The sequence below is a fragment of the Manacus vitellinus genome, unplaced genomic scaffold (genome assembly GCF_001715985.3).
Source record: "Manacus vitellinus isolate BGI_N305 unplaced genomic scaffold, ASM171598v3 scaffold_45_pilon, whole genome shotgun sequence".
Taxonomy (NCBI): Eukaryota; Metazoa; Chordata; class Aves; order Passeriformes; family Pipridae; genus Manacus; species Manacus vitellinus.
The window spans coordinates 4,608,739-4,633,303 of record NW_021940571.1 but is presented as its reverse complement, the minus strand read 5'-3'; the positions used below and the strand labels follow the sequence as shown (position 1 = coordinate 4,633,303).

The window sequence follows — 24,565 nt, the reverse complement described above, 5'->3', positions numbered from 1 at the left end:
AAAACCTCTGTTATGGTAATATCCTGGGTAATTTTGCTATGTTATATCTTCACATGCACATTCAGATGCCTCCTCTGACCACTCAGGCTGCACGTAGAGGTGTGTACTGGCACTACAGCTGGGTGCTGAGGGGCTCTGTGCATGCAGGTGTCTATGTATGGAGACACAGAGAGGCCTCTATACATCTGTGTTTATATGTTTGGCTGTGTATGTGATACACACACATAAATATATTTTAAAGCAGGTGCTAAGTGCTATTTAAATAAAACACTTAGTCATTTTCTATCTGCTTTGCTAACATATGCTGGAGAGGTTTCTTCTCCCTAACTCAGAAAGGGGTTTGTGATGTGGCACATACACCAGCACAGAAGCCGAGGAAAGTGTTGAGCATCTCGAAACAGGCTGTAGCGTGTTCCCCAGTCCCTGGCATGTCACATTCCTGGCTGTTAAACCGAGGGACAGCCCCAAACCAGCCCTGCAGCTGGATCATTTGAATTTCCCAGGTCCACTCTATGCCTTTGTGGGTCTCCTGTTGTTTCGTGCCTGTCCCCAGACACAGGGATTGGTGGCGGCTGCCCTGAGCCGAGCAGTGGCCAAGTAACACATGGAAGGCTTGGGTTTCTCATTAACTCCAGAGCTCATATAGACCCATCTCTCGGAGCATCAGCCACTTTTCCTGCCTCCCTCCCAGCGTGGCTGTCCCTCCTTCCCTGCCCAAGCCCTCACCTCGCTCCACAGCCCAGGACAGGGACCATTCCTGGGAGGACAGTGGAGGAGCTGCAGGATGGAAGAGAAAAGCAAAATGCAGACAGAGAAGGTAACCATGGGTCACTGGTATTTTTGCACTGGGATTTCTGCAGGAGCCCAGCACTGAGCAATTCCGTGCCAAGAACCAAAACCAACCAAAAAAAAAAAATCCCCTCCCTTAATTAATTGCTCTCTCATGTCTGTGTACTGAGCACAGGGGCAAAGGGGTCGGGGGTTGTTTTTTATTTTTAAGAGCTCTGTTGGCTTATTGGATAACTTTAACTGTGATGAAAGGAAACAATGCTTGAAACAGCACTGCTGAAAACCACAGTTTTGGTGACTATTTTCCCAGCTGTTGTGCTTCAGGGATGGGGATGAGGCTGGGGATGGGACAGGGCACACTGCTGCTGCCTGTGCTGCTGTACCAGGCAGAGCTCTGGCTCCCGTGAGCTCCAGGGCCAGGATGGGCAGTGCATCAGGGAGAGCTGGACTGCTCATTGTGGGGCAACAGCACTCTGCCCTGGGGGCCTTGATCTTGCCTGTCTCCAGGGGCTTTCCTTCTCCTTTGAAGCCCAACCACCTGTGCTTCTGCAGGTTTGGCTGGATGCCACGGTCCTGGCTAGCTGGGCATCAGAGTCCCCTGGGACAGGGATGAGGTGCAGCCCCCCAGGTTGGGGCAGGGTTAGGACAACAGGATGAGGCTGTTCTCTGCTTCCTCCCCCAGCACCTCACAGGAACGCTGGTCCTCTCTGTCTTCACTGCAGTGTTGGGCTTCTTCCAGTTCGGCTACAGCCTGGGTGTCATTAATGCCCCCCAGAAGGTAAGCTGAGCCCCCCAGGCCATGCACAGCCAAGGGACAAGGCTTCAGGGCCCATCTGTCCCTTCCCTGTCCCTTTCCCAGCCGCTTTCTCCCACAGCACAAAGGCAGTGGGGTGAGAACACGGCTAGGACCCCCCCTCTGCCACTTCCCCAGGGAAAGGAGCAGGGCTCTGCAGTCGTGGAGCCATCCCCACTGCAACACAGTCCCCGTGCCCAGGCCAAGGGACTGCAGCTCTCTGCTGGTGCTGACACCACGCTCACCTCAGCCCAGGGAGGAGGGGATGCTCTGTGCCTGCCGTGTGGACCCTCCTCGCTGGTCCCTGGGTGTTGGGGAGCTGGGGGTGACCCCATGATTTTACTCCTGCAGACCCTCCAATGAAAAGATTTTCCTGGGGCAGAAAAAAACCCCAAAACAGCTCTTGGGGTGGTTATAGATTTGAGCTGATGGGGTTTTCCCTCTTTGCCTGTCCCAGGTGATAGAGGCACACTATGGGCGCGTGCTGGGCATCGTCCCCCTGGATGGACACGCCACCAACACCTCCAGGGAGGATGGCACAGACCCCCAGGCTGGCACCAAGGGCACGCTCGCACCCCTGGCTGACACCAGCGAGGACCTGGCCACCTCCTCACACATCCTCACCATGTACTGGTCCCTCTCTGTCTCCGTGTTTGCCGTCGGTGGCATGGTCTCCTCCTTCACCGTGGGCTGGGTCGGCGACCGGCTCGGCAGGTGAGAACTCCATGTGTGCTGTGACTCTGTGCCACAGCCCGAGACTTTCTGTTCCCTCCCTGTAGAAATACAATTTCTAGTATTTTCCCCAGTTTAGGAAAAAAAGGGGAAAAAAAATCCTTCCAACTTCCAAAAAACTGTTCCAACCATCATAGAGGTCGGGCTTATTAAAATCCTCAATTATAAATCAGGTGTTTTATTGCAACTTTAGCACTTCAGACAGCAGCTGATGAGCAGCCTTGATTAACTTCTGAATTCCCCCTTTTCTTTTCATGGCAAATGGGAGAGAAGGGCATCTGAACAGTGTTTGCACAGGATGTAAAATGTAATTTATAATATAATTTTAACTGCTCTGATTGCACCCGGGCGCTATATTCTGCAGTGCCTACAATCATTATTTTTCCCTCTGTAGTGCTGATTATGTCAGTTAATAGCTCCACTTGCATGTCTCGACGGCTGCTTTGGCTGAGCGAGGTGCCGGAAGGAGCTGTGGTGCTGCTGCCTTGCAGGGTGAAAGCCATGCTGGTGGTGAACGTCCTCTCCATCGCCGGGAACCTCCTCATGGGGCTGGCGAAATTTGGGCCGTCTCACATCCTCATCATCGCCGGGAGAGCAGTCACGGGGCTGTACTGCGGTGAGTCCAGCCTGGGTCAGGCAGGGCGCCGGGTGCTCCAGGGCTGCAGTTCAGAGTTTCTTATGTTTTTTAATCTTTTTTTAATCAGAAGGAATTGCACAGGTGGGAGTTTTCTTCTTCCTCTGTCTGTCCTTCTCGATCCAGGATCTTTCCCAGAAGTATCTGGGTTGGCTCTGTCACGAAACTCGTTTGTTTTACATATGCTAGAAAGGAGCAAGCCCCTCTCTATCTCAAGGCTGGATCTTGCTGGTGGCTGCTGTAACAGCACATCATTAGCCAGGCTGGTTAACAGGTTCCCTAGACAGCAGTGCTGTCTAGCAGAGAGCACAGAAGCACTGTACAGGGAGAGAATACAACAGTCAGCAAATAATATGGAATTACATTAGAATTACCTTAGAAATAACGGCTCGCTACCACTGTTACTGGTATGCAAATACAATACTCTGCTCTGAGGTTTCAAGGCAAGTTTTAAGCAAGCTCTTTGCCCTGTGATACCTCCTCCCAGTGGATGATCTCTGCTCTGTGCTCTGTGCTATATGTGTTTAAGTATAGAGGCTTCACAGTTTGGGGCTCTGGGATATCCTATGCAGGGATATCCCAGCACCTTTCCAAGGTGCAGGTGGTTCCCAGCCAGGCACGAGGGGTTTGGTGGGGTGTGGGATGCAGCACACAGGCTCCATCCTCCTTTCCCGTTTGGGGAGTGGTTTCTGCTAGTTTCTGAGCTGTGGTCTAGAGGAGGTGACACCTGAGTGTGTTCCATGCAGGGCTCTCCTCCGGACTTGTGCCCATGTACGTCAGCGAGGTCTCTCCCACAGCCCTTCGGGGAGCGCTGGGGACACTGCACCAGCTCGCCATTGTCACAGGGATCCTCATCAGCCAGGTAAGAAGGAAAGTTCACGTGTCCAGAGAGGGTGGTTTGGAGATTAGGGAGACCCCAGTGATATGCTGGGGTGTCACACACCATTCCACCCCAAAACTGAAGGAGTGCACAAAGCAATCTACTCTAATGGAGTTAAACTCATGCCTTCAGTTGGAGGTGTCTTAACAAAGATGACATCTCAAGAAATAAAAAATGCTTCTGCAATTTCTCCTTTCCCTGAGGAATTATTTTCAGCATCTAATCAGCATCAGGCTGGATCCTGAGCACAAGACCCTAATAATCAGGTTCTCAAAAATGGCTTCATCAGGGAAGCAGGAAGCCCAAAGTCCCAGTCAGCTTTTCCCTACCATGGCAGGAGTTCCAGCTATGCAACAGGTGGGCACATAAATGTACCAAGAACAAATACATCCAGAAAAAGAATTGGTATTTGCTTCTAGTTTACTTCCAGGCTGTCACTTCAAAATGCCAAAGTGATAAATCACTTTCTTTTCTTAGGCTGCAAAACAATCCATTCAAACATGCCTCAATTATTCCAGGTCCTTGGACTAGACTTTCTCCTGGGCAACGATGAAATGTGGCCCCTGCTCCTCGGTCTGTCTGGCATGGCTGCCCTGCTGCAGTTCTTCCTGCTCCTGCTGTGCCCCGAGAGCCCCCGATACCTTTACATCAAACTGGGGAAGGTGGAGGAAGCTAAAAGAAGTAAGACACATTCTGGGCTTGTCTAGAATTGTTTTTATACTGTATACAGTATTAAACACAGAAGGAAAAAGGCTGAGGATTCACATATAACTGTGGTTGCTCCATTCTACCCTCTGAGCTGCTGAGGTACAAATCAGATCTGGACCAAAAACTGTTTGCATGGGACTAAGCAGCATTGCTGAGAGATGAAGCTTGAGCATAGTGTCTCAGGGCTGTTGCAGGACTGATGTGCTGCTGCCCCTGGCCAAGCAGACACACTTTGGATCCTTGATGTGCCATAGGAATCCTCAGAGCAAGAGGACATAGCTGTCCATGTGGCTGGCCTACCCTGAGTTCTAGCTAGAGAGATTCTTGTCCTTACTCTGCGCCTTATCTGAAGATAAAATGTCAATCTTTCTTTTTTTTTTCATAAGATTTGAAAAGGCTTAGAGGAAACTGTGACCCGATGAAAGAGATTGCAGAGATGGAAAAAGAAAAGCAAGAAGCTGCTAGTGAAAAGAAAGTCTCCATAAGACAGCTTTTCAGCTCTTCCAAGTACAGGCAGGCTGTCATCGTGGCACTGATGGTGCAAATATCCCAGCAGTTCTCGGGAATCAATGCGGTGAGTCGCCCCAAAATGTTTGTCTTTCAAGAAACCCACACTGAGCATGAAAAGGCAGCTCTGGCTCCATCCGAGCCATGCAGGGGGGAAAGGTGGCTTTCCCATGGCTGCAGTGGGCTTCTTCCTCAGCCACCACCATCAGTGCTGAGGGTGGATCTCACTGCCATGCTGGCTGTGGGAGGGCAGGAGGGGAGAAGGGTGTGAGGGAGTTCAGCACAAACCTAGCTGGCACAGCGGGTCCACGCTGAGCTCTCCCGTGACCCTCCACCTAACTGAGTTCATCAGCAGTTTTCTCTCTTTAATGACTATGTGCTCACCCCAGGAACCATAGAATCACTGTTTTCTAGCTATTTGTAACTAAACAGTTTTTCGCATCACCTCTTGGGGATACCAGAAATCACCATTTTGCACCCGGAAGCATAGAGCCTCCTTTTCAAAATCTGCTAAAAATCACATTTTTGAAAGTCTGGTGAAACTTGAGGCCTCTGTTCCACCAGCTTTCAAACCTCTGGGAGCATTTCTGCATCCCAAGGCAGAGTGGCATGCAGGGGTGCCCAGCCTTGTGGGGATGAACTGGGATGAGGATGTCACAGAGCCCAGCTGAGGACAGCACCCATTTACCTACTGCCCTTAACTTTTATCAGAAAAGAATCACCTTATTCTTGGAGAAAAGGAAGAAATGGGAGTTGTTTCAATGCAGTGAGAATATTTTAAAATTCACGTACAACTCAGTCATATTAAGATATTTTTCTTCATTGCTCAGTGCTGGATTTCAAGATTAAACATGGACTACATGGAAGAAAACAGTTTTAATGTGCAAATGCAGTAGCTCAGGAGGGGAATTTCAACAGGATTTTTAACTCCCTCCGGCTCCTTTGAAATTTTCAGCTTTAATTACTATAACAAGCTATTAAAAGTTGAAAAACTAATCATAATTAAATTACTTCACATCTCAGCCAAGCAAGTGCAACTCTTCTCTCAAGAGAACAAAAAGTTCCACCAGCCCTGTTGCCTAATCCTTCATCTTGATGTATTTTGATAGATCTTTTACTATTCTACAAACATTTTCGAGAGAGCTGGAGTTGACCAACCAGTTTACGCAACCATCGGTGTTGGAGTGGTGAACACAGTCTTCACTGTTATCTCTGTAAGTAAATACTTCTGCCACACAGACTACAAAGACACGTAAGCTACAATGTGGTTTTGAAACATGATTTTATCCTGGAGCTTGGGCTGGGATTTGCAGTTTTCAGGGCTGACCTTGAACACCTTACAGGGAAAAATCATTCCCTGGGCAAGTTTCATTTGAAAATTTAAGCCTTGACAGAGAGCCTGACATCAGCACTGCTAAAATGCCTTATGAGTGGAAAGTACTTCACTGTGTTCAGGGAAGCTCTGGTAACTCAGCAATTCCCCAAAACAAAAGGGGCTGGGGCCTGTGATGGGGGAGCAAGCAGCTCAGTCTCCTTTACCCCTTATCTTTCAAACTGTTTTGTGTATGTACATAGCACCTGCTACGTATCCAATCCAGTAATCCAGCACCTATCCTCATCCTACCTAGGCAGTGCTCTGCAGCAATAAAAGGATGGGTTTGTTTCCACAGACTTTCCCTTTGTTTGTCTCTCTCCTGAGAGGATTAACACAATTCCTGTCAGCAGGCAATTAGTTTTTTAATGTGGCCATTAATATAAGATCAGGAAATGCCAAGCCCATTTCCCTGACACCTCTCAAGAGACTTAGGGAGTAAAGGACTTTTACCTCCAACAAAGCAGGACTGGCTGCAAGGGAGAAATATACAGCTCCAAGAGATTTAAGACAGGGGGAATCACTTTAAACTGGCAGAGGGCAGGTTTAGATTAGATATTAGAAAGAAATAGTCTGTGAGGGTGGTGAGGCACTGGAACAGGTTCCCCAGAGAAGCTGTGGATGCCTCATCCCTGAAGCGTTTGAGGCCAGGTTGGACAAGGCTTGGAGCAACCTGGGATAGTGGAAGATGTCCCTGCCCATGGCAGGGGTGTTGGAACAAGATGGTATTTAAGGTCCCTTCCAACACAAACCATTCTTACTCCAGCATGTATGAGATAGGAGGTCTTGGGGTGAACTTTAGAGGAAGTCCATCACAGGCCCCATAGTGAGAAGAAAATGGGATCTTTATTGTGAAATGAAATTAGGAGGTGTGCAGCTGGAAGAAGCCTTTCTCCAGCACGGAGGGTCTCCTGCAGTTCCAGAGTGAGGCTCTGGTACTCACAGCCTGGGGCATTTGCTCTTTGCTTCTTTTGGCCGTGAGAACTTAAAAAATTACCTGCCTTTGTCAATAAATGACAGACCCCGATCAAAAGGCAGAAGTGCTGACAGCGGGTGGACCTTGGCAGGGGGAGAAGGGAACGCAGAGGCTCGTTCTCTGCAACTTCCCGAGTCAGCAGGGTGAACCACCTCCAGTAAAGGAGACGGTCTCCTAGAAGCATAAATCACAGCTATAATGGCAGGAAAGGTTGAGCTGCCAGCCAGAGGTGTCCTTCAGAGCAGAGGGGAAGGACTGGGCAGCCTCAGAGGCTCATGCACAGTTAGGCCAGGCCATCTGCACTGTCCTCTGGAGGTACCTACACCTTCCCACTGGGTGAGGTGTCTGGTACAGACTTACAAAAGCTGTGAGATGACTGGAGTCCACCAAGAGGAGCTGAGAAGGAGAAAACTAAGACTTGTGGATGCCAGGGAAACAAAAGGAGTCTGAGAGCAATTGGAGGAAAAATCCTGCTGCTACAAAACTATCCCTGCCCTGGGACAGGCAACGTGCAATGGTGTGACCTGAATCATGCTACATTTTGAAGGCCAATTTCAAACTAATGCAGAGCTAGTGAGTTTTTATTTCCTGGGAAAAAAACAGAAAAAGAGAGAGAGGAAAAGTTCAGTCAGCAATACATGTGTAGGAGAAGTGAGAAGTCCTGAGAGCTCGGAAACTCATGAGTTCTGAGTGTATGTGGCTTTGCCTTGCCCTTGGCAAGGTGACTTCTCAGTCTGGCTCCCTAAGAGCCACTGCCAGTTTCTGACACTTGGAAACCAGCACATAAATCCCTATCACAAGAGCTAAAAGAGCAGGAGGGCAGTGTGGCAGTGGTAACAGGTTGGTTATTGCTAATGGACCTGATCCTGAGAGCAGCAGTGCTGGAGACTGAGCTGCTGCATGTGTTTCTACAGGTCTTTCTGGTGGAGAAGGCGGGCAGGCGGTCCCTGTTCCTGGCTGGATTGATGGGCATGTTAATAAGCGCCGTGGCCATGACAGTTGGACTTGTGCTTCTGGTAAGGATTTCTCTCCATTTTTAATCCCTTGTTTGCAAACAAGAGAAGACGCCATCAAAGTCAGTCCAAACCACTGGAGCAAGCCCCTGTTGGGATATAAAACCAAATAAGGGGTGACCTCCTCTACTGAACACCCTAGTTATTAATGACAGAACCATTCTCTGTTGTCCTGGTCGTGCTGCAGGCAAGGAGAGAGCTCAAAGGAACAGTTGAGCTGATGGCTGTGAACTCCTGCAAGCAGCAACACTGGCAACACACACCCAGCCAGCACCTGGCACAAGGGTTGAGAGCCTTAATTATTCATGTCCAGTCCCCACTTGTCTGAATGGAAAGAAATTTCTGAAAAAGAAGCTTAATTAAAGTAATTGGTGATAATTAATGAGAGCTGTGTTGGGACTATAACACCAACCTTTTGCAGAGCCAGTTTGCCTGGATGAGCTATGTCAGCATGATTGCGATCTTCCTCTTCGTCATCTTCTTTGAAGTCGGGCCCGGGCCCATCCCCTGGTTTATTGTGGCCGAGCTGTTCAGCCAAGGCCCACGTCCTGCCGCCATCGCTGTCGCCGGCTTCTGCAACTGGGCCTGCAACTTCATCGTGGGAATGTGCTTCCAGTACATAGCGGTAAGAAACCCCTAAACCATACAAATAAATGGTTGGCATGACCCTGCTGCTGGCTGCCAGAGTAACCCAGCGGGATGGGGATGTGCCTCCCAGATCTCCATCCCCAAGCCCTGCTGGGCACCTCAGTCCCCCGGGGTAGGAAAGGGAAGCCATCCCCGCAGTGCTCATGGTGGTATCCCCTGTTCCCACTTGCCCCACTGCAGGATCTGTGTGGACCGTACGTGTTTGCGATCTTCGCAGCCCTGCTCCTACTCTTCTTTCTGTTTGCCTACTTCAAAGTCCCGGAGACGAAAGGGAAGTCCTTTGAGGAGATCGCAGCTGTGTTCCGCCGCAAGAAGCTCTCGGCCAAAGCCATGACTGAGCTGCAGGATCTGCGAGCCACTGAGGAGGCATAGCCATCCCACCCATCCAGAAAGGAGGGACTGGGCATGGACCTCCTTCAGGCACCGTGAGCAAAAGTCTCATTTCACAAAAATCTTGCAGCCAGCAGACCAGGGGGACCCATCCACTGCATTCCTTCTGGCTGCCGTTGTTCACACCTCCCAAGGTGCTAACCTGGCATTTTAGTCTGAGATACTTGGTACTGCAGGAAGAGCCAGGGAAAGGACGGGAGGAGTATGTTATCTGTGTGTCTCCATGTGCCTCTGTAAGACCCCAGCAGGACAGTGATGTTACCACATGGCCAAGCAGGGCCATGGCGCAGCTGGAGTGAAGGAACGAGGGTCGGCTGATGCTGCAGCCTCACGTTTTCACCTTTTTGTCCCATGCTTGCTGCTTCCTTCTCGTGAGTGACTTGGTGCCTTGAGAAGCCAACTGCTAGTGCAGTTGTGCCTCCAGCACACAACACTGATTGCATGGGGTGCCAAGAAAAACAGGTTGGGCAAACTCCCCCTTACTCATGCCTGTGCCGAGGAAAAAGGTGGATCCCACCTGAACCTCACTTGCTTTGCTGTCTGTGCATTATGGAAATGCTGTCCGATCTCATAAGGATTTCCAATCACAACATTTTTTTAGGAGAATCTTAGAAACTGTGGCTGGGCTGATGGGCATTTTTTTCCTTATGTTTCAGCCAAACTATTCAGCACCCTCTTTCCTCCTAGGAAGCCCCTCCTCCCTCCCTTCTCCCTGCTGCAGCACAAGGCAAGCACAATACTGACCACACAAGGGGCCTGGGCGCTCCTGACCCCAGGGTGAGGAGACCCAAGTCCTGCTGCCATCCCTCCCACGGTGTGACAAATGCCAGGTCACCTCCTTCCCCATCCTCTATGCCTGCCTTTCCTTCCTTTTGTACAGTGCTCAGACCCACAGGCTCCAGCCTGAGCCAAGGGCTTGGGCTGCCCAATTAATGATGACCCAAAGAGGGAATGGGTACTGGAGGGTTAACTGGAAGGTGCCCACTGATGAGACCCTCACTTTGCACCACTTAGGATTTTGCTGGCTGGATGTGCTGCAGCCAAGAAGTGCAAGCAGGAGGTCATGCTGTTTCCATAGCCTTGTTTGTGCTCCTTTTGCTTCTTTGTGAGACATTTTTATGTGACAGAATCAAACTCCATGGATTTTTCTTCCTTTTTTGGGGGGATATCTTGGAACCACTGTAAAAGCCTGCTCTCTGTTCGCTTGACTTTTAAGATTTGCATGTTCTTTGTTGTGATACCAGGTTACTTTCTAGCCACTTTCTCAGGATAGAAACCCATTATTTATTTAGAGATGAAACACCAGCATTGCTGGGTTGCTGTGAGCTCACCACGCTGATGGTGAAGCAGTGGTCAAAATGTAACAGAGGATCAAGCATAATGAAAAGCACAGAACAGATGGACCAAGGAGGATCATGCTGCTGCTGTGGGTTTGGTTTTAGGGAATGTTCATGCTCCTTTCCATGTGCCTGAACATTTTTCCTTTGTAGACTTTACTTTCTTGGTATTACGACTCTAAAGCAAATTCTGGTCCCTTCCAAGTGACTGGAAGTGCAGCCACGAGGTCCTTTGGGAGAAGTGTCAGGCCCCAGTGTGTGCACTGAAGCAGTAAGATTGCACCAAAGGCTTTCCCAGAGTGACTGCTGGGATTTAACTAAAGAAGAACTGGGTCAGTGCTGTCATGTGCTACAGCAGTGGGGATTCCAGGTCTGACATGGGGCATGCAGGGATCTGGGAACCAGGGCCCAGGCTAGGGTGGAGAAGAGAGCAGCAGAGCTGGGGCACAGATCTGAGTGGAACCCTCTGTCTGTGTGCTGCAAACAGTTCCTCCCAGGTGAGACCAGCTGCCACAGCAGACTCAGAAACTCTCCACAGTGTTTACTACAGGTAGTTAAATATTATAACTGATTGTCTGAATGTAAAAGAAGGGGGGGGAAAGAGATGGGTTCTTGCTTTCAGTAATGTTATCTATGTCTGTTAGATAAAAGTGACAGTGAACAACATCTATGGTGTGTGTTGGCCTGTGCTGTTGTTTTTTTCCCTCTGTACATCTCAAGACATGCATCCAGTGCCAGACAGAACCTATTTTCCTGGCAGAACACATCTGCTCTATGGGTGGTAAATGCTGTGCAAGACCTCAGCCAAACCCCCTTAAATGGATGGTACAGAAGTGAGACTGGGGTTGGAGGCAGACCTGGAGCTGGTGTGAGCTGGCTCTGTGTTGGGATCAACCCTCACTGGAGGTGTGCTGGTGTCTGGCCCCAGCTGTCCCCACTCCCACTTCACCCTGCCATGAAGCACCTCTGCTTCATGGCACTGCTGCAGCTTAAAACTTGGTGCTGGGGCCTCTCTAGGCACGACTGTCGGAGCATTTGGGGAGAGGGCTCTGAGGGAGGACCCCAGCCAGGCTGGGTTCCCAGTCATCATACAGGTGGTCCAAAACTATTTTGCTAAACTTCTGCTAATCTTTGTCCTAATGCCTGCAGGGCACCAGTGACTGCCAGGAACTCAGCATGAAGGGCCATTTATTGAGCAACACTGAGCAGCCAGTTCTTGTTTTCTCATGTCACTGGTGAATGAGAATAGAAAGCCTGATTCAATTACTGTACTGCAGCACATAAATTAGTTTAACAAAGCCCTGCAACATTAACATTACCCATACCTATATCCCTGAACTTCCCGGAAGATCTGCCTGAGGGTTCAGAAAGGCTTAAGGAAAATAGTTTCAAATGGTGCTTCCTTGCAGCAGCTGCTGTGTGGAAGGGAAGGGAGTCTTCTCCTTCCAGCCTGGGACAGGATGAGCAAATCTTGGCACTGCTGACCTTCTGTCCTCCCTATGGCTGTGGTGGAAGGATCAAGCTGGGCTGAACTATCACAAGAGCACTTTTACCATATGACAACGCAGGAAGGGGTCATTTGAGTCGATATGTTTACTTATGTCTTGTCCCATCAGGCCAGTAATTAGAACTGTACACTTTATCTGTCCTTGCTACATGCAAGTTCCAGTTAAAACTTGTTCTTGAGATACAGCTTGTTGAACCATTATTTTTACCTCTCACTGTTACAGTTTTACTAAGTCGCTAATCATTAAGAAAATTGAAAAGACTTATTAGCTAAATGGTTGTTGCATTTTAGTTAACGTGCAAAATATGTTCTCATACCATGCCTGGCTAATAATGCAATATAATTAATAATCCCTGAGAAAGCATCTTGTCAGCAAGAGCTTTGACAGTGTTTTCCTAATGTGCTGAGATGACAGCCATTAAGACTTTCCTGTTGTGCCAACGATATCTGGTCTCCCACTCTCTAGGCTTAATTTTAAAATTAGTTTGACTTCCCTAATTCAATAAACTCAGGACATTTGGCCCCATTAACACTCTCCACACTAATTTATCACAGATTTTTCTGCCTCACTTCAACTTGTTTTTCATCGCTGAAAAGCACTACCCTCCACCTCCAGGGTCAAACAGCTGATAACGATGAAGTTAACCCAAGTACTATGTACGCAGGTACCAAGTCTTTGAGGTAAGATGAATTTTCCGAGGTGTTCACTGTCCTTATCTTTCACTGAAATCTATGGGAGCTGAGGAATTTCATGGCAGAACACCAGCAGAATGTGTAAGCATGAGATTTAATTTAAGGTAGCCGAGTGTGCTCAAGTGTTTCACTAAATTCTCAAGCAATACTGACAAATTTTACCCAGAGGCACAGCCTAAGTAGCTGTGCTGAAAAGGAAGGATCTCCTCCCCAGCAAAGGGGCAATAAATCCTGGCTGTGGATCATCAGTCCTTAAATTTTACAGGCTGTAGATACAACTGTAGACCTGAGACTTGGGTAGTGTCTTGCGTTTTTGCCTCCCTGTATTCAGTTCAGGAGCGGGAAGCGGCTCTGTGACTGTGGAAAGCACCAAGGCCCCAGGTCGTGAGTGGGATATCACTGCTGCAGACCCAGGAACAGCTGGAGTTACTTTGTGCTTCCCTTCTTCCCGGTGGGGAAGTTACAGTAGTTCCCACTAGCTCAGTGTCCCTGCACTGTCACGGCTTGTCTTTGATCCCCAATCCCAGGGTAATTCCCTGGGTAATTTGGACACAGGCACGGCAGAGGGAGCTGACGGTGAACGGCAGGAATAAAGCAGTGCCCGGAGCAGGGTGGGTGCCTGTGGCAAGGTCACTGCAGAGGCTCTGTGACCCGTGACCTGGCTCCTGCCCCACAGAGACACTGGAGGAGCTCAGAGGGCCTGCTGAGCACAGCACTGCCCTGTGGAAGGGGGAGTCACCGACTCCCAGCCTCTTATGTTCTCCTGCTCGATGCTGCACCCAGAAGCCGCTGTGAACCCTCAACTCTAACAGTCAGGACACGGTGAGATCCCAGCAAAGTCAGCCCAGCAGCTGAAGCAGACTCTGGCTCACGTTGGAACAGGGCTGTTTACACTGCTTTGCTCGTGACCTGTTATTTCTGTGTGACCTGAACCCATGGCTCATGTGGGTGTAAACACCACCTCCTGCCTTCCAGCAGGCCAGCTGGAAACAAGGTGGGATGTTTCTGGAAAGAAGGTGGGATTAGCCCAGCTCTGGCTGAAATGCATATTCTCGAGGCTGGGATTTAAGGACGTGTGTCAGACATTTCTCCAGAATGTAACTCAGAACAGACATAACTCATTCAGTTTAAAACATTCTAAAAGTTTTCTAATCCCTCTTCACTTCTTATATATAAAGACACAGTTAGGAGAAACAAAGCTTCATAGCATCCTGAGCCTACTGGAAAGAAAAGGGGGGGGTGTGATCCGGCTGGGCAACACTGGAAAGGAAATACCTTTAAATGTGAAAGGCCACAGTATTTTATTTTCGAATGTGCTTTCAATCAAATTGCTGTTGTTGTGTAGAAAAGGGGGATAATCACGTTAGTATTATCAAGAAACATACATTAGAAAATAAACGTTGATCCAGACAAAGGAAAGATGCCTGCAGGCAATGAATGATGGATGGATTTCCAATGTTTTTTATTGAATCTCAGATAATGGCCGTCTTGGAATATTTGTTTTGTGTCTGAAAAATAAGTATCATCTACAGCTGTATTTTAGTAAAAGGACTTGATTCAGCCCAGAAGATCTCTCAACTACTACAAAATGAATCTGTTAATTGTGGAAAATCAACCAAATTTATCAACTGATACTTGAGAAAAAAAATTATCAGTAGTGCTGAGCCACAGCCTGCTGCTGTTTGGGTCAGAGCAGTTGGTCGTTCACTCACGATGTATTTTATCAGAAGAAAAAATGCCCTAGAACACGTGCAATTTGTCACACACAGGTAAACAAACACTCACTGTACATGTGAAAACACTTAACAGGATGCCCCAGACTCTCCCTATCAACTGAGACAGCAGTAAAATGGGCAGGATAAAGGATATCATCTCCAAAGCAGGCTGGGTGAGGCAGCATCCACGGAGAGCTGTGGTAACAGAGAGAGCCACTGCGGGGGCATCATAAAGTGGCCCCATGTAAATGAGAGCCAAATGTTTCTTCTTAAGTACACACTGTACAATTTGGAGTGGGATCTGTATAACCAAGGGAGGGACCACAGGCAAACAGATCGTGCAGATTGACACAGGTTAAATAAAATATCCCATGGTGAACCATTTAAAAATGTGATGTTAAAAGTGACTTGTCTAGATGCCCCATTGGAACACAGATGACAAATTCAGGATTCTGGGTTAGAAAACGTAGGACACCACACAGCAGCCTGTGGTGGTGATAGCAGAGGCCAGTGCTGACAGTGCTGCCACGGAATTTCTGCATTTTCCTGGTTTTGTGGTGTTTGTAGGTGACCTGCATGGCACCCCGCAGGGCTGGGGCCCATCCGCCAGCTGCTCCACAGGACAGTCTGCAGGTGAGTCTGGTCAAATAGCTCAAATATTGTGGCATCTGACTTGGAGAGTTTTAGTAAAAACAGCCATTTGGCTTTGTTTTTCTCAGGATCCCATGGCCACAGACCCCTCCTGAGGCAGTGCAGGGCTGGGTGTGGGACCAAGGGCTGTGCCAGTGGCATCGTTGCTGAGGAGGGGGCAAGAAGCACTACAATAGTTTAGATTGAAAGCACTTTTCAAGATCAGCTATTCTAAACTCCTGCCATGGGCACAGACATCTTTCACTAGATCAGATTGCTCTAAACCCCATCCACACTGGCTTTGAACACTTCCAATGATGGGGCGTTCAAAGTTTTTCTGGGGACAGTTTTTCTAAACCTACCCTCTTTCAGTTTAAAACCATTGCCCCTTGTCCTGTCACTACAGGCCCTGGTAAAAAGTCTATCTCTCTCTCTTTCTTATAACCCTTCTTTATATACTAGAATACTGCAACAAGGTCTCCCTGGAGCCTTCTCTTCTCCAGGCTGAGCAACTGCAACTCTTAGCCTTTCTTAGCAGAAGAATGTCACCTTCATGGCACTCCCTGGGATCTGCTCCAACAGATCCATGTCTTTACTATGTTGGGGACCCCACAGCTGGACACAGTAGTGCAGTACTAACAATTCCACTATTAATGGAATATCATGTCTATTAAGAAGCACAAGCCCTTGGTATGGATCTTGCCTGTCTCAGGCCCCTTTGGCTTGCAAAACACTAATTCCTGATTACTCTGAGAGGGTACATAAGAAACAGGCCGACAAGTGAGCGTCGTGTGGGCACTTAATCAGGCCTCACGAGGCTCTGGGGACACACATTTCCCGTGTAATTCGTGTAACACCCCGCGATGCACACGGCCAGCCCCTCGGGGGGCGCGGCCGCCTCAGCCGCCCAAGATTTCTGATTACTCTGAGAGGGGACACACGAGGCGGACAACAGAGCGCTGTGTGGGCAGTTAATCAGGCCTCACGAGGTCTTGGGGACACACATTTCCCCTGTAATGCGTGTAAAAAACACTCCGTGGACTGCGCGGTCAGCCCCTCATGGGCGGGGGCCGCCTCAGCCGCCCAAGATGGCGGCGGAGCGTGAGGGGTGTGGGCAAGGGGAGGAGGCGGCGCAACGACGCCCCCTGGCGGCCGAGCGCGGCGGCGCCCTGAGCCCGCGCGCTCCGTAGGGGGCGCGGCGGGCTCGGGAAAGCGCCTCCGGCACGTGGGGACGGGGGGCGGGGGCGGGAGGCCACGCCCACCTCGGGGGGGCGACCCGTGGGCCAATGGGCGGGGCGGAAGCGCGGGGGCGGGGCGGGCGGTGCGCGCGCGCCCCCGCGCCGCCCCTTCCCGCCGCCGCCGCGCAGTGTTTGGGGCGCGTTGCGCCGCGCCACGCCGCTCCCGCCCCGGCGCCCCGCCACCCGCCGCCCCCGGCCCCCGACCCTCCGCCGAGGTAAAGGGGCAGCGGGGACGGCAAGGAGGAGGGGGCGGGGGGGGGGGAGGGTGAGGCGCGCCCTGGGGCGGGAGGCCGGGGGACCGCGGCCACGTGGCGGTCCCCGCCCGCCGCGCACGTGGTGCGGAGCCGGGGGGGCCCAGCCCGCCGCTCCCGGGGTGGGTGGTTGGGCCGTGCCTCGTGATTCCCCCCCCGCCCCTCCTTGGTGCCCCGTCCCCGTTCCCCTCTCCCCCGTCCCTGGCCTTCCCAGCCGACCTCCCCTCTCTCTGGTTTCCCCGCAGCCCCCCCGCCCCCCCAGCACCGCCATGGCCGACGAGCTCGACTTCACCACGGGCGATGCCGGCGCCTCCTCCACCTACCCCATGCAGTGCTCAGCGCTGCGCAAGAACGGCTTCGTGGTGCTCAAGGGGCGCCCCTGCAAGATCGTGGAGATGTCCACCTCCAAGACGGGCAAGCACGGCCACGCCAAGGTGAGCGCTGGCCCCGCAGTCTGTGTTCCCGGCCGGCTGGAGGGATGGGTGTAGCGTTTCATTTGGCTCTCTGTCTTGCCTTTGCCTTTCTCGCAGCGGCGTCTCGCGTGTCTCGTCGCTCCAGGGCTGGCTCAAGGGTTTCCAGTCATGTAAAGCAGGAACGATTGAGGACGGGGGCGGGGGGGGTGGGGTTAGTTTTTTTCTCCCAACTTTAACGCGTTAACGCTTTTTGAAAAAAAAACCAAACAAACCAACAACAGAAAAAGGTTTAACGCTGATAGTGACAAAACCAGTTTCTGTAATGGGGGTAGAGTAAGTTCTGGAAGGGGGGCTGATGAAATCACTAGGGCGTGGTTGGACTGTGCTGTCGCTACCCACCACAGCACTTTTGTGTCTGCCCGTGCCGGCACTCTCACTGTTGTAGTGCCAGACCAGAAGGGCCCGTGCCGTGTTACATAATCCGTAGGGCTCCGCGGACACTCAGTACTCCCTGGGCCTGCTCTGGCCCTGTTTTGCTGCCTTTGCCTCGCAGCTCTTTCCTTTTCCCAGCACTGGGAGAGGAGTGCCTTCCCCCTCCTCTGTCTCAGCAGGGCCGTTCTCAGCCGCTCTCTGGGGCTGCTGCCTGAGCAGTTGGCTCGTGCAGCTGTCCAGAGCTTGGAGCAAGGCTGGAATCCCCCCTCATTCATTCAGCCACTCTTCATGCTGGGTGTGTGAGAGTTTAGAGACAGGTCTGTTACAAGCACAGACTAATGAGATTTTTAAGTTTCCACAACCTTGCGTGATATGTGTAGGTGGGTAGAGTATTTGGGATTTGTGAAAGCTAGAGTATACCAAGCTCTTGCCAGTTTTTTCCTTTCTCCTTCCCTTTTTTTAATAGATACAATTTTCTTAAATACAGAAATGTGTAGAGGACTCAAGAAGAGCCGGTTAAACTGGCCATGTAAGCTCCAGCTGCAGTGGGCAGTGCAACAGGCAAAAGGGAGATGGGGGCTGCTGTGATCTCTGCATGACCACCACTTTTCCCCTTAACCTCTGCATTGTCAGCGACACTGTTGTGTTTCTCAGAACAGCTACAACTTGAAATACACATTTTGTTAACCTCTGCACGCCCTGAGCTTACTGCTGTAAATCTACAGAAGGCAGTGAAAGACAACAGTGATCTTGTTCTCATGTAGGGTTTCTGTAGTGTTCTCTTGAAGGGATCAAGAGGCCTCCTCTCTGTGTAAGGGATGTTTCATACCACAAGCAAAGGGTCTAGGTGGAATCTGGGATTGCACATGATCTCTTAGAAAGTTGTGTGAAACCAGCTATCTTAGGTGCCATACGGCAGTGGCATGTTGCTTCTGTAGGACCAACAGTAACTGAAGTTATTTTTCTACTCTTACAGGTCCACTTGGTTGGTATTGATATCTTCACTGGTAAAAAATATGAAGATATTTGCCCATCGACTCATAACATGGATGTTCCAAATATCAAGAGGAATGATTACCAGGTGAGTTAACAGTTATAAGGGGCTTTATACTCTTAATACCACATGTAAATTCTCTTTATCCCCAAATTTGCCTCTCAATAAAGTACTGTTGTCAGAATTAATAGAACTTGCTTTTCTAGACATCTCATACCTAAACTCATAGCATTTACTGAATTGTTAAGACTGTCAAAACTCACTGATAAAGAGGGAGCTCCTTAGTGTATTAACAGCCTCATGTTACAGTAGTAATCTTTAAATGTGACAGGTAATAGACATAATTCATAACTGTGTTTTTTAACTGTTGTTATAAGGTCACTTCTGTGTTCTTTGTGATACTGGCATCCTTTAAAATATGGAGAGAGGTTATCCCTGCTACCAGTTATTATTAGTTAAAGGATAGTCAAGCTCTCACTTTAGGTAAACATGAATCAAAGCATATATTGTCATTTATAATTTCGCTCTTACATAGGGTAGATGAATCCCCAAACAGTCTTAAACTGTATCTGATGCCAATTCTAACTTGCTACAATGTTTTCTCCTCCTCATGTGGAGCTGGCTTTAGCTGATATCAAATAATTTTGGTGCTCCTGAAGTCTGCACTGAAATACCTGTATGAAAGGAGCTCAGCAGGCTTCTGTAATGCCTTCTGTGGTATGGATAGTGAGCTCTTAAAAGCAGCACAGTTCAGGTTGAGTTGTAGTGTGTTCAGTATATTCCCATTGTAGTGGCAATAGTTCTGGTCGGGAGTTAATACATCCACATCATCTGGAAAGCTGCAGATGATTGACAAAGCCCAAATCCAGTGTTTTAGCAACTCTTCAAATCAGCTGATGCTGTTGGAACATAGTGTGACCAGCCTGTCTTAGGGCTCAGACCTTCCAAGAAATTCTTAATGTTACCTTGGTGGTCTTTCTCCATTTCTTGGGCTCATATTGCTACTGAAATTCCTGCTATTTCTCAGACTTGTTAGGGTAGCCTTTGGATTTACTGTTACACGTTCCCCATTCCCCAGCCTACTCTGTCAAAATAGCCATTCCCCTTAGCTCAGGCTTTTGGTTAGGCTGAAAACAGCATTATAGAAGTGGTCCATGACTTGGTGGATGTTTAATGTAAATGATAGTGTCTCACTGTAGAAATGCAGGTGTGGAGGTGTACAGTTATCCTGATGTGTACTTTGTACACTTCACACAAGCAGTGCTGTTCAGTGAACACTGTTCCAGTTATTGTTTCTAATTCACAGATAAAGCTGAACCAGTGACCTGGAAGCAGTACATTTCCTAAATCACAAGGGTGGGTTTTGCAGTGCCCAACATAGTAGGAAGTAACCCAGCAGGTTTCTGTTGGTTGTTGACAGCAGACTGGCCTTTGCTACAGTTGCCCTAAGTCAGCCCACTAAACTTATTAAAAACTGACTTACAGAAGGTTCTTAACTGTTACAAACACAATACTAAAGAACTATTGTAACAGGTAGAGTTCACTGCTTTCTGCTTACCTTCAGCTACTACCTGTTAGTGACTGCTGATGTTAAACTTCCTAAAAGTGGCCTTCTCTTCATAGCTGATAGGCATTCAGGATGGGTATCTCTCCCTGCTGACGGAAAGTGGTGAAGTTCGTGAGGATCTAAAGTTGCCAGAAGGGGATCTCGGCAAAGAAATAGAAGGAAAATTCAATGCCAATGAAGATGTGCAGGTGAGTATGGAGGGCAGACAAGAACAGTTATGGCTAATTCCACTTGATGATGCAATGAGGAAGTCTTATTCTGGTATTGACCACTTGTATCTCTTTGTGAAGAGCGGGTTAGAGGGGTAGGAATTCACCCTTTGAGATGTAGAAGGACTTTCGTAGTGGAGTACTGAAAAGAGATGGGATAGATACTAAAATGTGAAAGTCTGTAGCTTCTGAGAACACTTCCTGTGGCATGGTCTGGAGCTCACCTCTGTGTCTTCTCTTCCAGATTTCTGTCATAAGTGCAATGAATGAAGAATGTGCTGTAGCCATAAAGCCTTGCAAGTAAAGAAGATCGCCAGGCTCGGGCAACTGCTCAGGTCTGGACAAACCACAGATCTATAAATTTGGTTCTTATTGTCACCAAAGCTCTGGCCTTCACAAGCAACCTCATTTCCTTTTTGAATTGTTAAAAAGCAGTGCTGGATTCTGGATTAGTGTTGCAGGCTAACTGGCAGTTTTCAAAATCACTGAGATTTTAATTCCTTAATTGTAACTATTTTAACATTCCTGTGGGTTTCAGCTATGGATCTAAGAAACCAATCAGGTGTTACTAGTGGATATATTTTTATTTGCTTGAGCAAAACAGTGTTTGTCTGTATGAACAGACAAAATACAGTATTCAGGGGCTTTTAGATAAGCTGGTAGGTATCTAGGATTATAAAGTGACCTAGAGCACAAATAGTATTTTTCTTGACATCTTTAGGTAGAACTGACAATAAAAGTAGCCTTTTTTTTTCTTTTTTTTAAAGCTTAAGTACTTTGTGGATTGGGACTCTTGCAGAACTGTAGGTGCCAATCACAACTTTTAGACCAAGAAACTCAAGTGATCAGAAATGCCAGCTGGCTTGACCAAGCCCCGGTGGCCATGTGCAACTTAACTGTATTACCTCTGTTTTCTTCTTTGCCAACTTGTTGGCTTATTGTAATGATAAAATGGTTTAAAAAAAAAAAGCCTACCTGTAGTTTAGGCAGGCAATTGGAATATTGGGTAGATAAGACATATAGGTCAAGGGGACACAAAGGTGAGAATGGATGTTAAAGCTATAGACTTTCACTCGAGGCCTTTGTCAGACTTGAAAAATAAAATAGAAAAATGCAGTTCAATTGCTTTCCTTTATTATATTTATCTTAAAACTATAAAAGGGTGACAAACTCCATGGGAATCTGTTGCAGTGCTTCCAGCTTTAGGTTTTAACCTTCAGGTTCAGACCATATTTTTGTAGCACAGGGACCACATGTTTTTCAAAAAGTGGGACAAACTGTAGCATTGAGCCTAAACTAAATGCATGTGATTCTTTTTAAGAAAAAATAAAACTATTGTATTTTCAAAATATAAACTTGACAGACGATACCGAACAACCATGGCTTAACTATAAAAGTAAAACACTTGCTACCTAGTTAGGAAAGCTGGCTCCTGTCCTAGAGAGTTCTGAGTCATAGCAACACGCCTGCATGCCTCTAACTATATAGTAGCTTAACAAGGCTTCACAGCAATAGTTATGGAAGGATAATTAGCCTGCTCCTGTTTAAGGCGTTCAGCTTGAATTCTAAGACTTGGTGACTCTTCACGAGTGGGAAACTTCCTTAGTCCATGGCTCAGACCTCTCTTCACAGTTGATAAATCGTTCCATGAACTTGCCTTAATCTTCAGTGGCTGGTGGAGGATGACACGTAAGCTCGTGGCTTGCTGCCCCAGACAGCACGCACAACTCGCACCACTGGCAGCGAGAGTCAGGCTTCACGCTGCTCTCAGCTGCTTCAAATGTGTTCAGCTTCATAGTTTGTACTCTCTAGTCCCCGAAGGGCTCGTGGCAACTGTCCTGAACTGCCCTTGGACACACCGTGGCAGGGCTTAGCAAATGCAGGTGGCAAAAACATGCATTTCCCACAGACTCCTCGTGCCAGGGAGAGCAGTACCAGTGATGGTAAAGACAGCAATAAATACACTCTGGTAATAAAGCACAGTTACCTGGGACACCTGGCAGAAGCAGGACCTGCCTCATGCTCTCGCCTAGCACAATACATGTTGCAGGTGAACTCTGTAAATAGCACCTTGACTGAAATGGCAAAGCTGCTCTTAGAAGAAGCTGTAGATTGTAATGCCTTCAGAATAGTTCTGAAGCGTGTGTGGAATAGGTGAGGCTACTCTGCACTATGCTCATTCCTGCCTCTCCATTGGGCTGGTACCTGGAAGACAGGCTTTGTTGGCTTTGGAGGTGACTAAAAGCACTGATGATAGTGCTGACAGCAATTTGAGCTGTGTGGTGTCACATGGGAGGTCCTAGGTTGCTATATCAAACTAATGCAAGTTCTAATGCTATCACCATATTACAAATACTTCTAATATGCTTGAAAACTGCGAGACTTGAATTTGTCCTTGTTCTTGGTAGTGTTTTAGTCTACTTTCAGATGCCTGCCTATCCTCACAAACCTTGTTGGAAGACAGGTATTTGATGCCACTAGCTCACAATCTGAGCAGTTACTCAGACTAAGCTCTCTGGGACCAGGGCTGGTTTTAGTCCTGTTCCTACAAGCGGGGTTCAGGCCTGACTGGAGTTTTCAAGTAATACAGCAATCTAAAGATAGAGGTTTTATGACCTCCAGCTTGCTAGAAGAGCCCTCCTTGGGCCTTTCAGACATCCTTCTATTGCAACCTTCAGTTCTGCAAGATTTAAATGGTTAAGTACTTCATTATAGGTTTGTTCTTATATACTTAGTTGTCTTTTGTGAAGCACTTCAGACACCATGGAAGTGCAAAGCATCATGCATGAAGCTTCCCATAAGATAATACATAAGCATGTCTTAAGCATAATCTCCAAGTTTCAGTAAGGTTAAAAGTTGCTTCTAAACTAGAACATGTATTTGAGGCATTTTTTTTTCCAAACCGAGATGTTTCAGTTTCCTGTCAGAATCGTTGCAACAAACTTTGTGATCAGTAATCCATAGAGGTGTGTATTTTTAAGATCCATAACCAAGTGCTTAGGGAAGTTCTTTCATAGCTTTGCTTAAAAACAAATCTTACCAGTGTATTTGTTCTGTATTACTGTCTTAACACTTAAATTGTGTCAAAATCATAAACTATAAACTTCTGATAGCTGATGGCAATTGCTTAAAGGCTGTGAACACAGGGAGGTGATGAGAGGTGTTTCCACTCTAAATAATGCATTTTTTTATGGCTCCTGTTCATTGAGTTTCTCTTACTACTTTACACAATTGGAAAGACTGCAGTGTTTCCTGCCTCAAATGTTGGCAAATAATACTTTGAGATTTCAATAGATCCTTCTAATTTTTGCTTACAATGGTGGTTTTTCAACTGGGCTCTTGCTGGTTGAGCCATGTTCTCAGGGCTGTTTTTTTTAAGAAGTTAGCTGAAGTTCATTGTTTCTCTTGCAGGTTTTTGTAATCCACAGTGTACCCAGAAACGGTGCACGGTCTGTAGTTTCACAATGCAGATAATTTTACATAATCTGTAAAGAAGTCAAGTTTGTTGACAGTTCAAACTCTTATGGTTGCTGCAGGTCAGTCTCACAGAACTCAAAATTCAATAAATCCCACTTTTTTTCCTTTTTTTTTTATTTTATTTGGTTGAGTAATTAGAATGTAGTTTGTTACAGTAGAACTAAATTCAGGCTATTAAAAGAACCTTGCTAAGGATATTTTGAGTATCCACTGGGAATGTTGTGAAGGTGTGGATCCTGGAGGCGTGGTGGAGCGATCAGCATGGAATGAGGGGGTCGGGAGCCTCTCCAGCACCTGCAGCCCGGCCCTACAGGATTTGGCACCCGAGAGTGACTTGGTTTGTGAACTCCAAGGAACTGTTTGCTGTGCTTTGCTGTATCGCAGAAACCCTTGTTGTCCTGTGCTGTCTGTTGTAAGCAAACCTGTCTTCTCCGAGGGAAAAGGGGAGCGACGGCCACAGCTGGAGTTACGGATCATGGGACAATCCAAACCCTGCTCCCGGCCCGAGTGGCTCCCGCGGCTCTCTTTTGGAAGCTTGTGTTCTCAACACCATGGAAACGATCAGGGGAAAAGAGATTTGTACGTGTGTGTTTTGCTCCAGAAATAATAATAATAAAGGTGTCAGTGCTGTGGGGAGGCTGGTGCTGGTTACACTGAACG

At 48.1% G+C, this 24,565-nt stretch overlaps 2 protein-coding genes across 4 annotated transcripts; both read left to right on the top strand.

Moving 5' to 3' along the window:
- The first annotated feature begins 664 nt into the window (after positions 1 to 664).
- SLC2A2 (solute carrier family 2 member 2) lies at positions 665 to 11,445 on the top strand. Of its 2 annotated transcripts, XM_008930012.3 has the most exons (11): positions 665 to 817; positions 1,472 to 1,567; positions 2,040 to 2,296; positions 2,806 to 2,930; positions 3,695 to 3,810; positions 4,347 to 4,509; positions 4,923 to 5,110; positions 6,153 to 6,257; positions 8,306 to 8,407; positions 8,826 to 9,029; positions 9,233 to 11,445. In XM_008930012.3, exons 1-11 carry the CDS (start codon positions 785 to 787, stop codon positions 9,422 to 9,424), a joined length of 1,581 nt encoding a protein of 526 aa, XP_008928260.2. In that variant the 5' UTR covers positions 665 to 784; the 3' UTR covers positions 9,425 to 11,445. The 2 variants fall into 2 exon arrangements, with proteins under 2 accessions (XP_008928260.2, XP_017934689.2); XM_018079200.3 differs by lacking the exons at positions 665 to 817; positions 1,472 to 1,567 and having other exon boundaries at positions 2,116 to 2,296; positions 2,709 to 2,930; positions 9,233 to 9,424.
- A 5,248-nt stretch (positions 11,446 to 16,693) lies between these two features.
- On the top strand, positions 16,694 to 24,541 carry EIF5A2 (eukaryotic translation initiation factor 5A2). 2 transcript variants are annotated; one of them, XM_018079201.2, is made up of 5 exons: positions 16,694 to 16,777; positions 17,059 to 17,247; positions 18,635 to 18,739; positions 20,276 to 20,407; positions 20,673 to 24,539. In XM_018079201.2, the coding sequence occupies exons 2-5, from the start codon at positions 17,083 to 17,085 to the stop codon at positions 20,730 to 20,732; spliced, it is 462 nt and encodes a 153-aa protein (XP_017934690.2). In that variant the 5' UTR covers positions 16,694 to 16,777; positions 17,059 to 17,082; the 3' UTR covers positions 20,733 to 24,539. The 2 variants fall into 2 exon arrangements, with proteins under 2 accessions (XP_017934690.2, XP_029818163.1); XM_029962303.1 differs by lacking the exon at positions 16,694 to 16,777 and having other exon boundaries at positions 20,673 to 20,763; positions 23,840 to 24,541.
- Positions 24,542 to 24,565: the final 24 nt, after the last annotated feature.

Bases quoted from the DNA above. Each gene is read 5' to 3' on its own strand.
- SLC2A2 (XM_008930012.3), top strand. From the start codon at position 785: ATGGAAGAGAAAAGCAAAATGCAGACAGAGAAG. The intron at 4,510-4,922 runs GTAAGACACATT...TTTTTTCATAAG, and splicing joins GGTGGAGGAAGCTAAAAGAA to ATTTGAAAAGGCTTAGAGGA. The intron at 8,408-8,825 runs GTAAGGATTTCT...AACCTTTTGCAG, and splicing joins CAGTTGGACTTGTGCTTCTG to AGCCAGTTTGCCTGGATGAG.
- EIF5A2 (XM_029962303.1), top strand. From the start codon at position 17,083: ATGGCCGACGAGCTCGACTTCACCACGGGCGATGCCGGCGCCTCCTCC. The intron at 17,248-18,634 runs GTGAGCGCTGGC...CTACTCTTACAG, and splicing joins GCAAGCACGGCCACGCCAAG to GTCCACTTGGTTGGTATTGA. The intron at 20,408-20,672 runs GTGAGTATGGAG...CTTCTCTTCCAG, and splicing joins ATGCCAATGAAGATGTGCAG to ATTTCTGTCATAAGTGCAAT.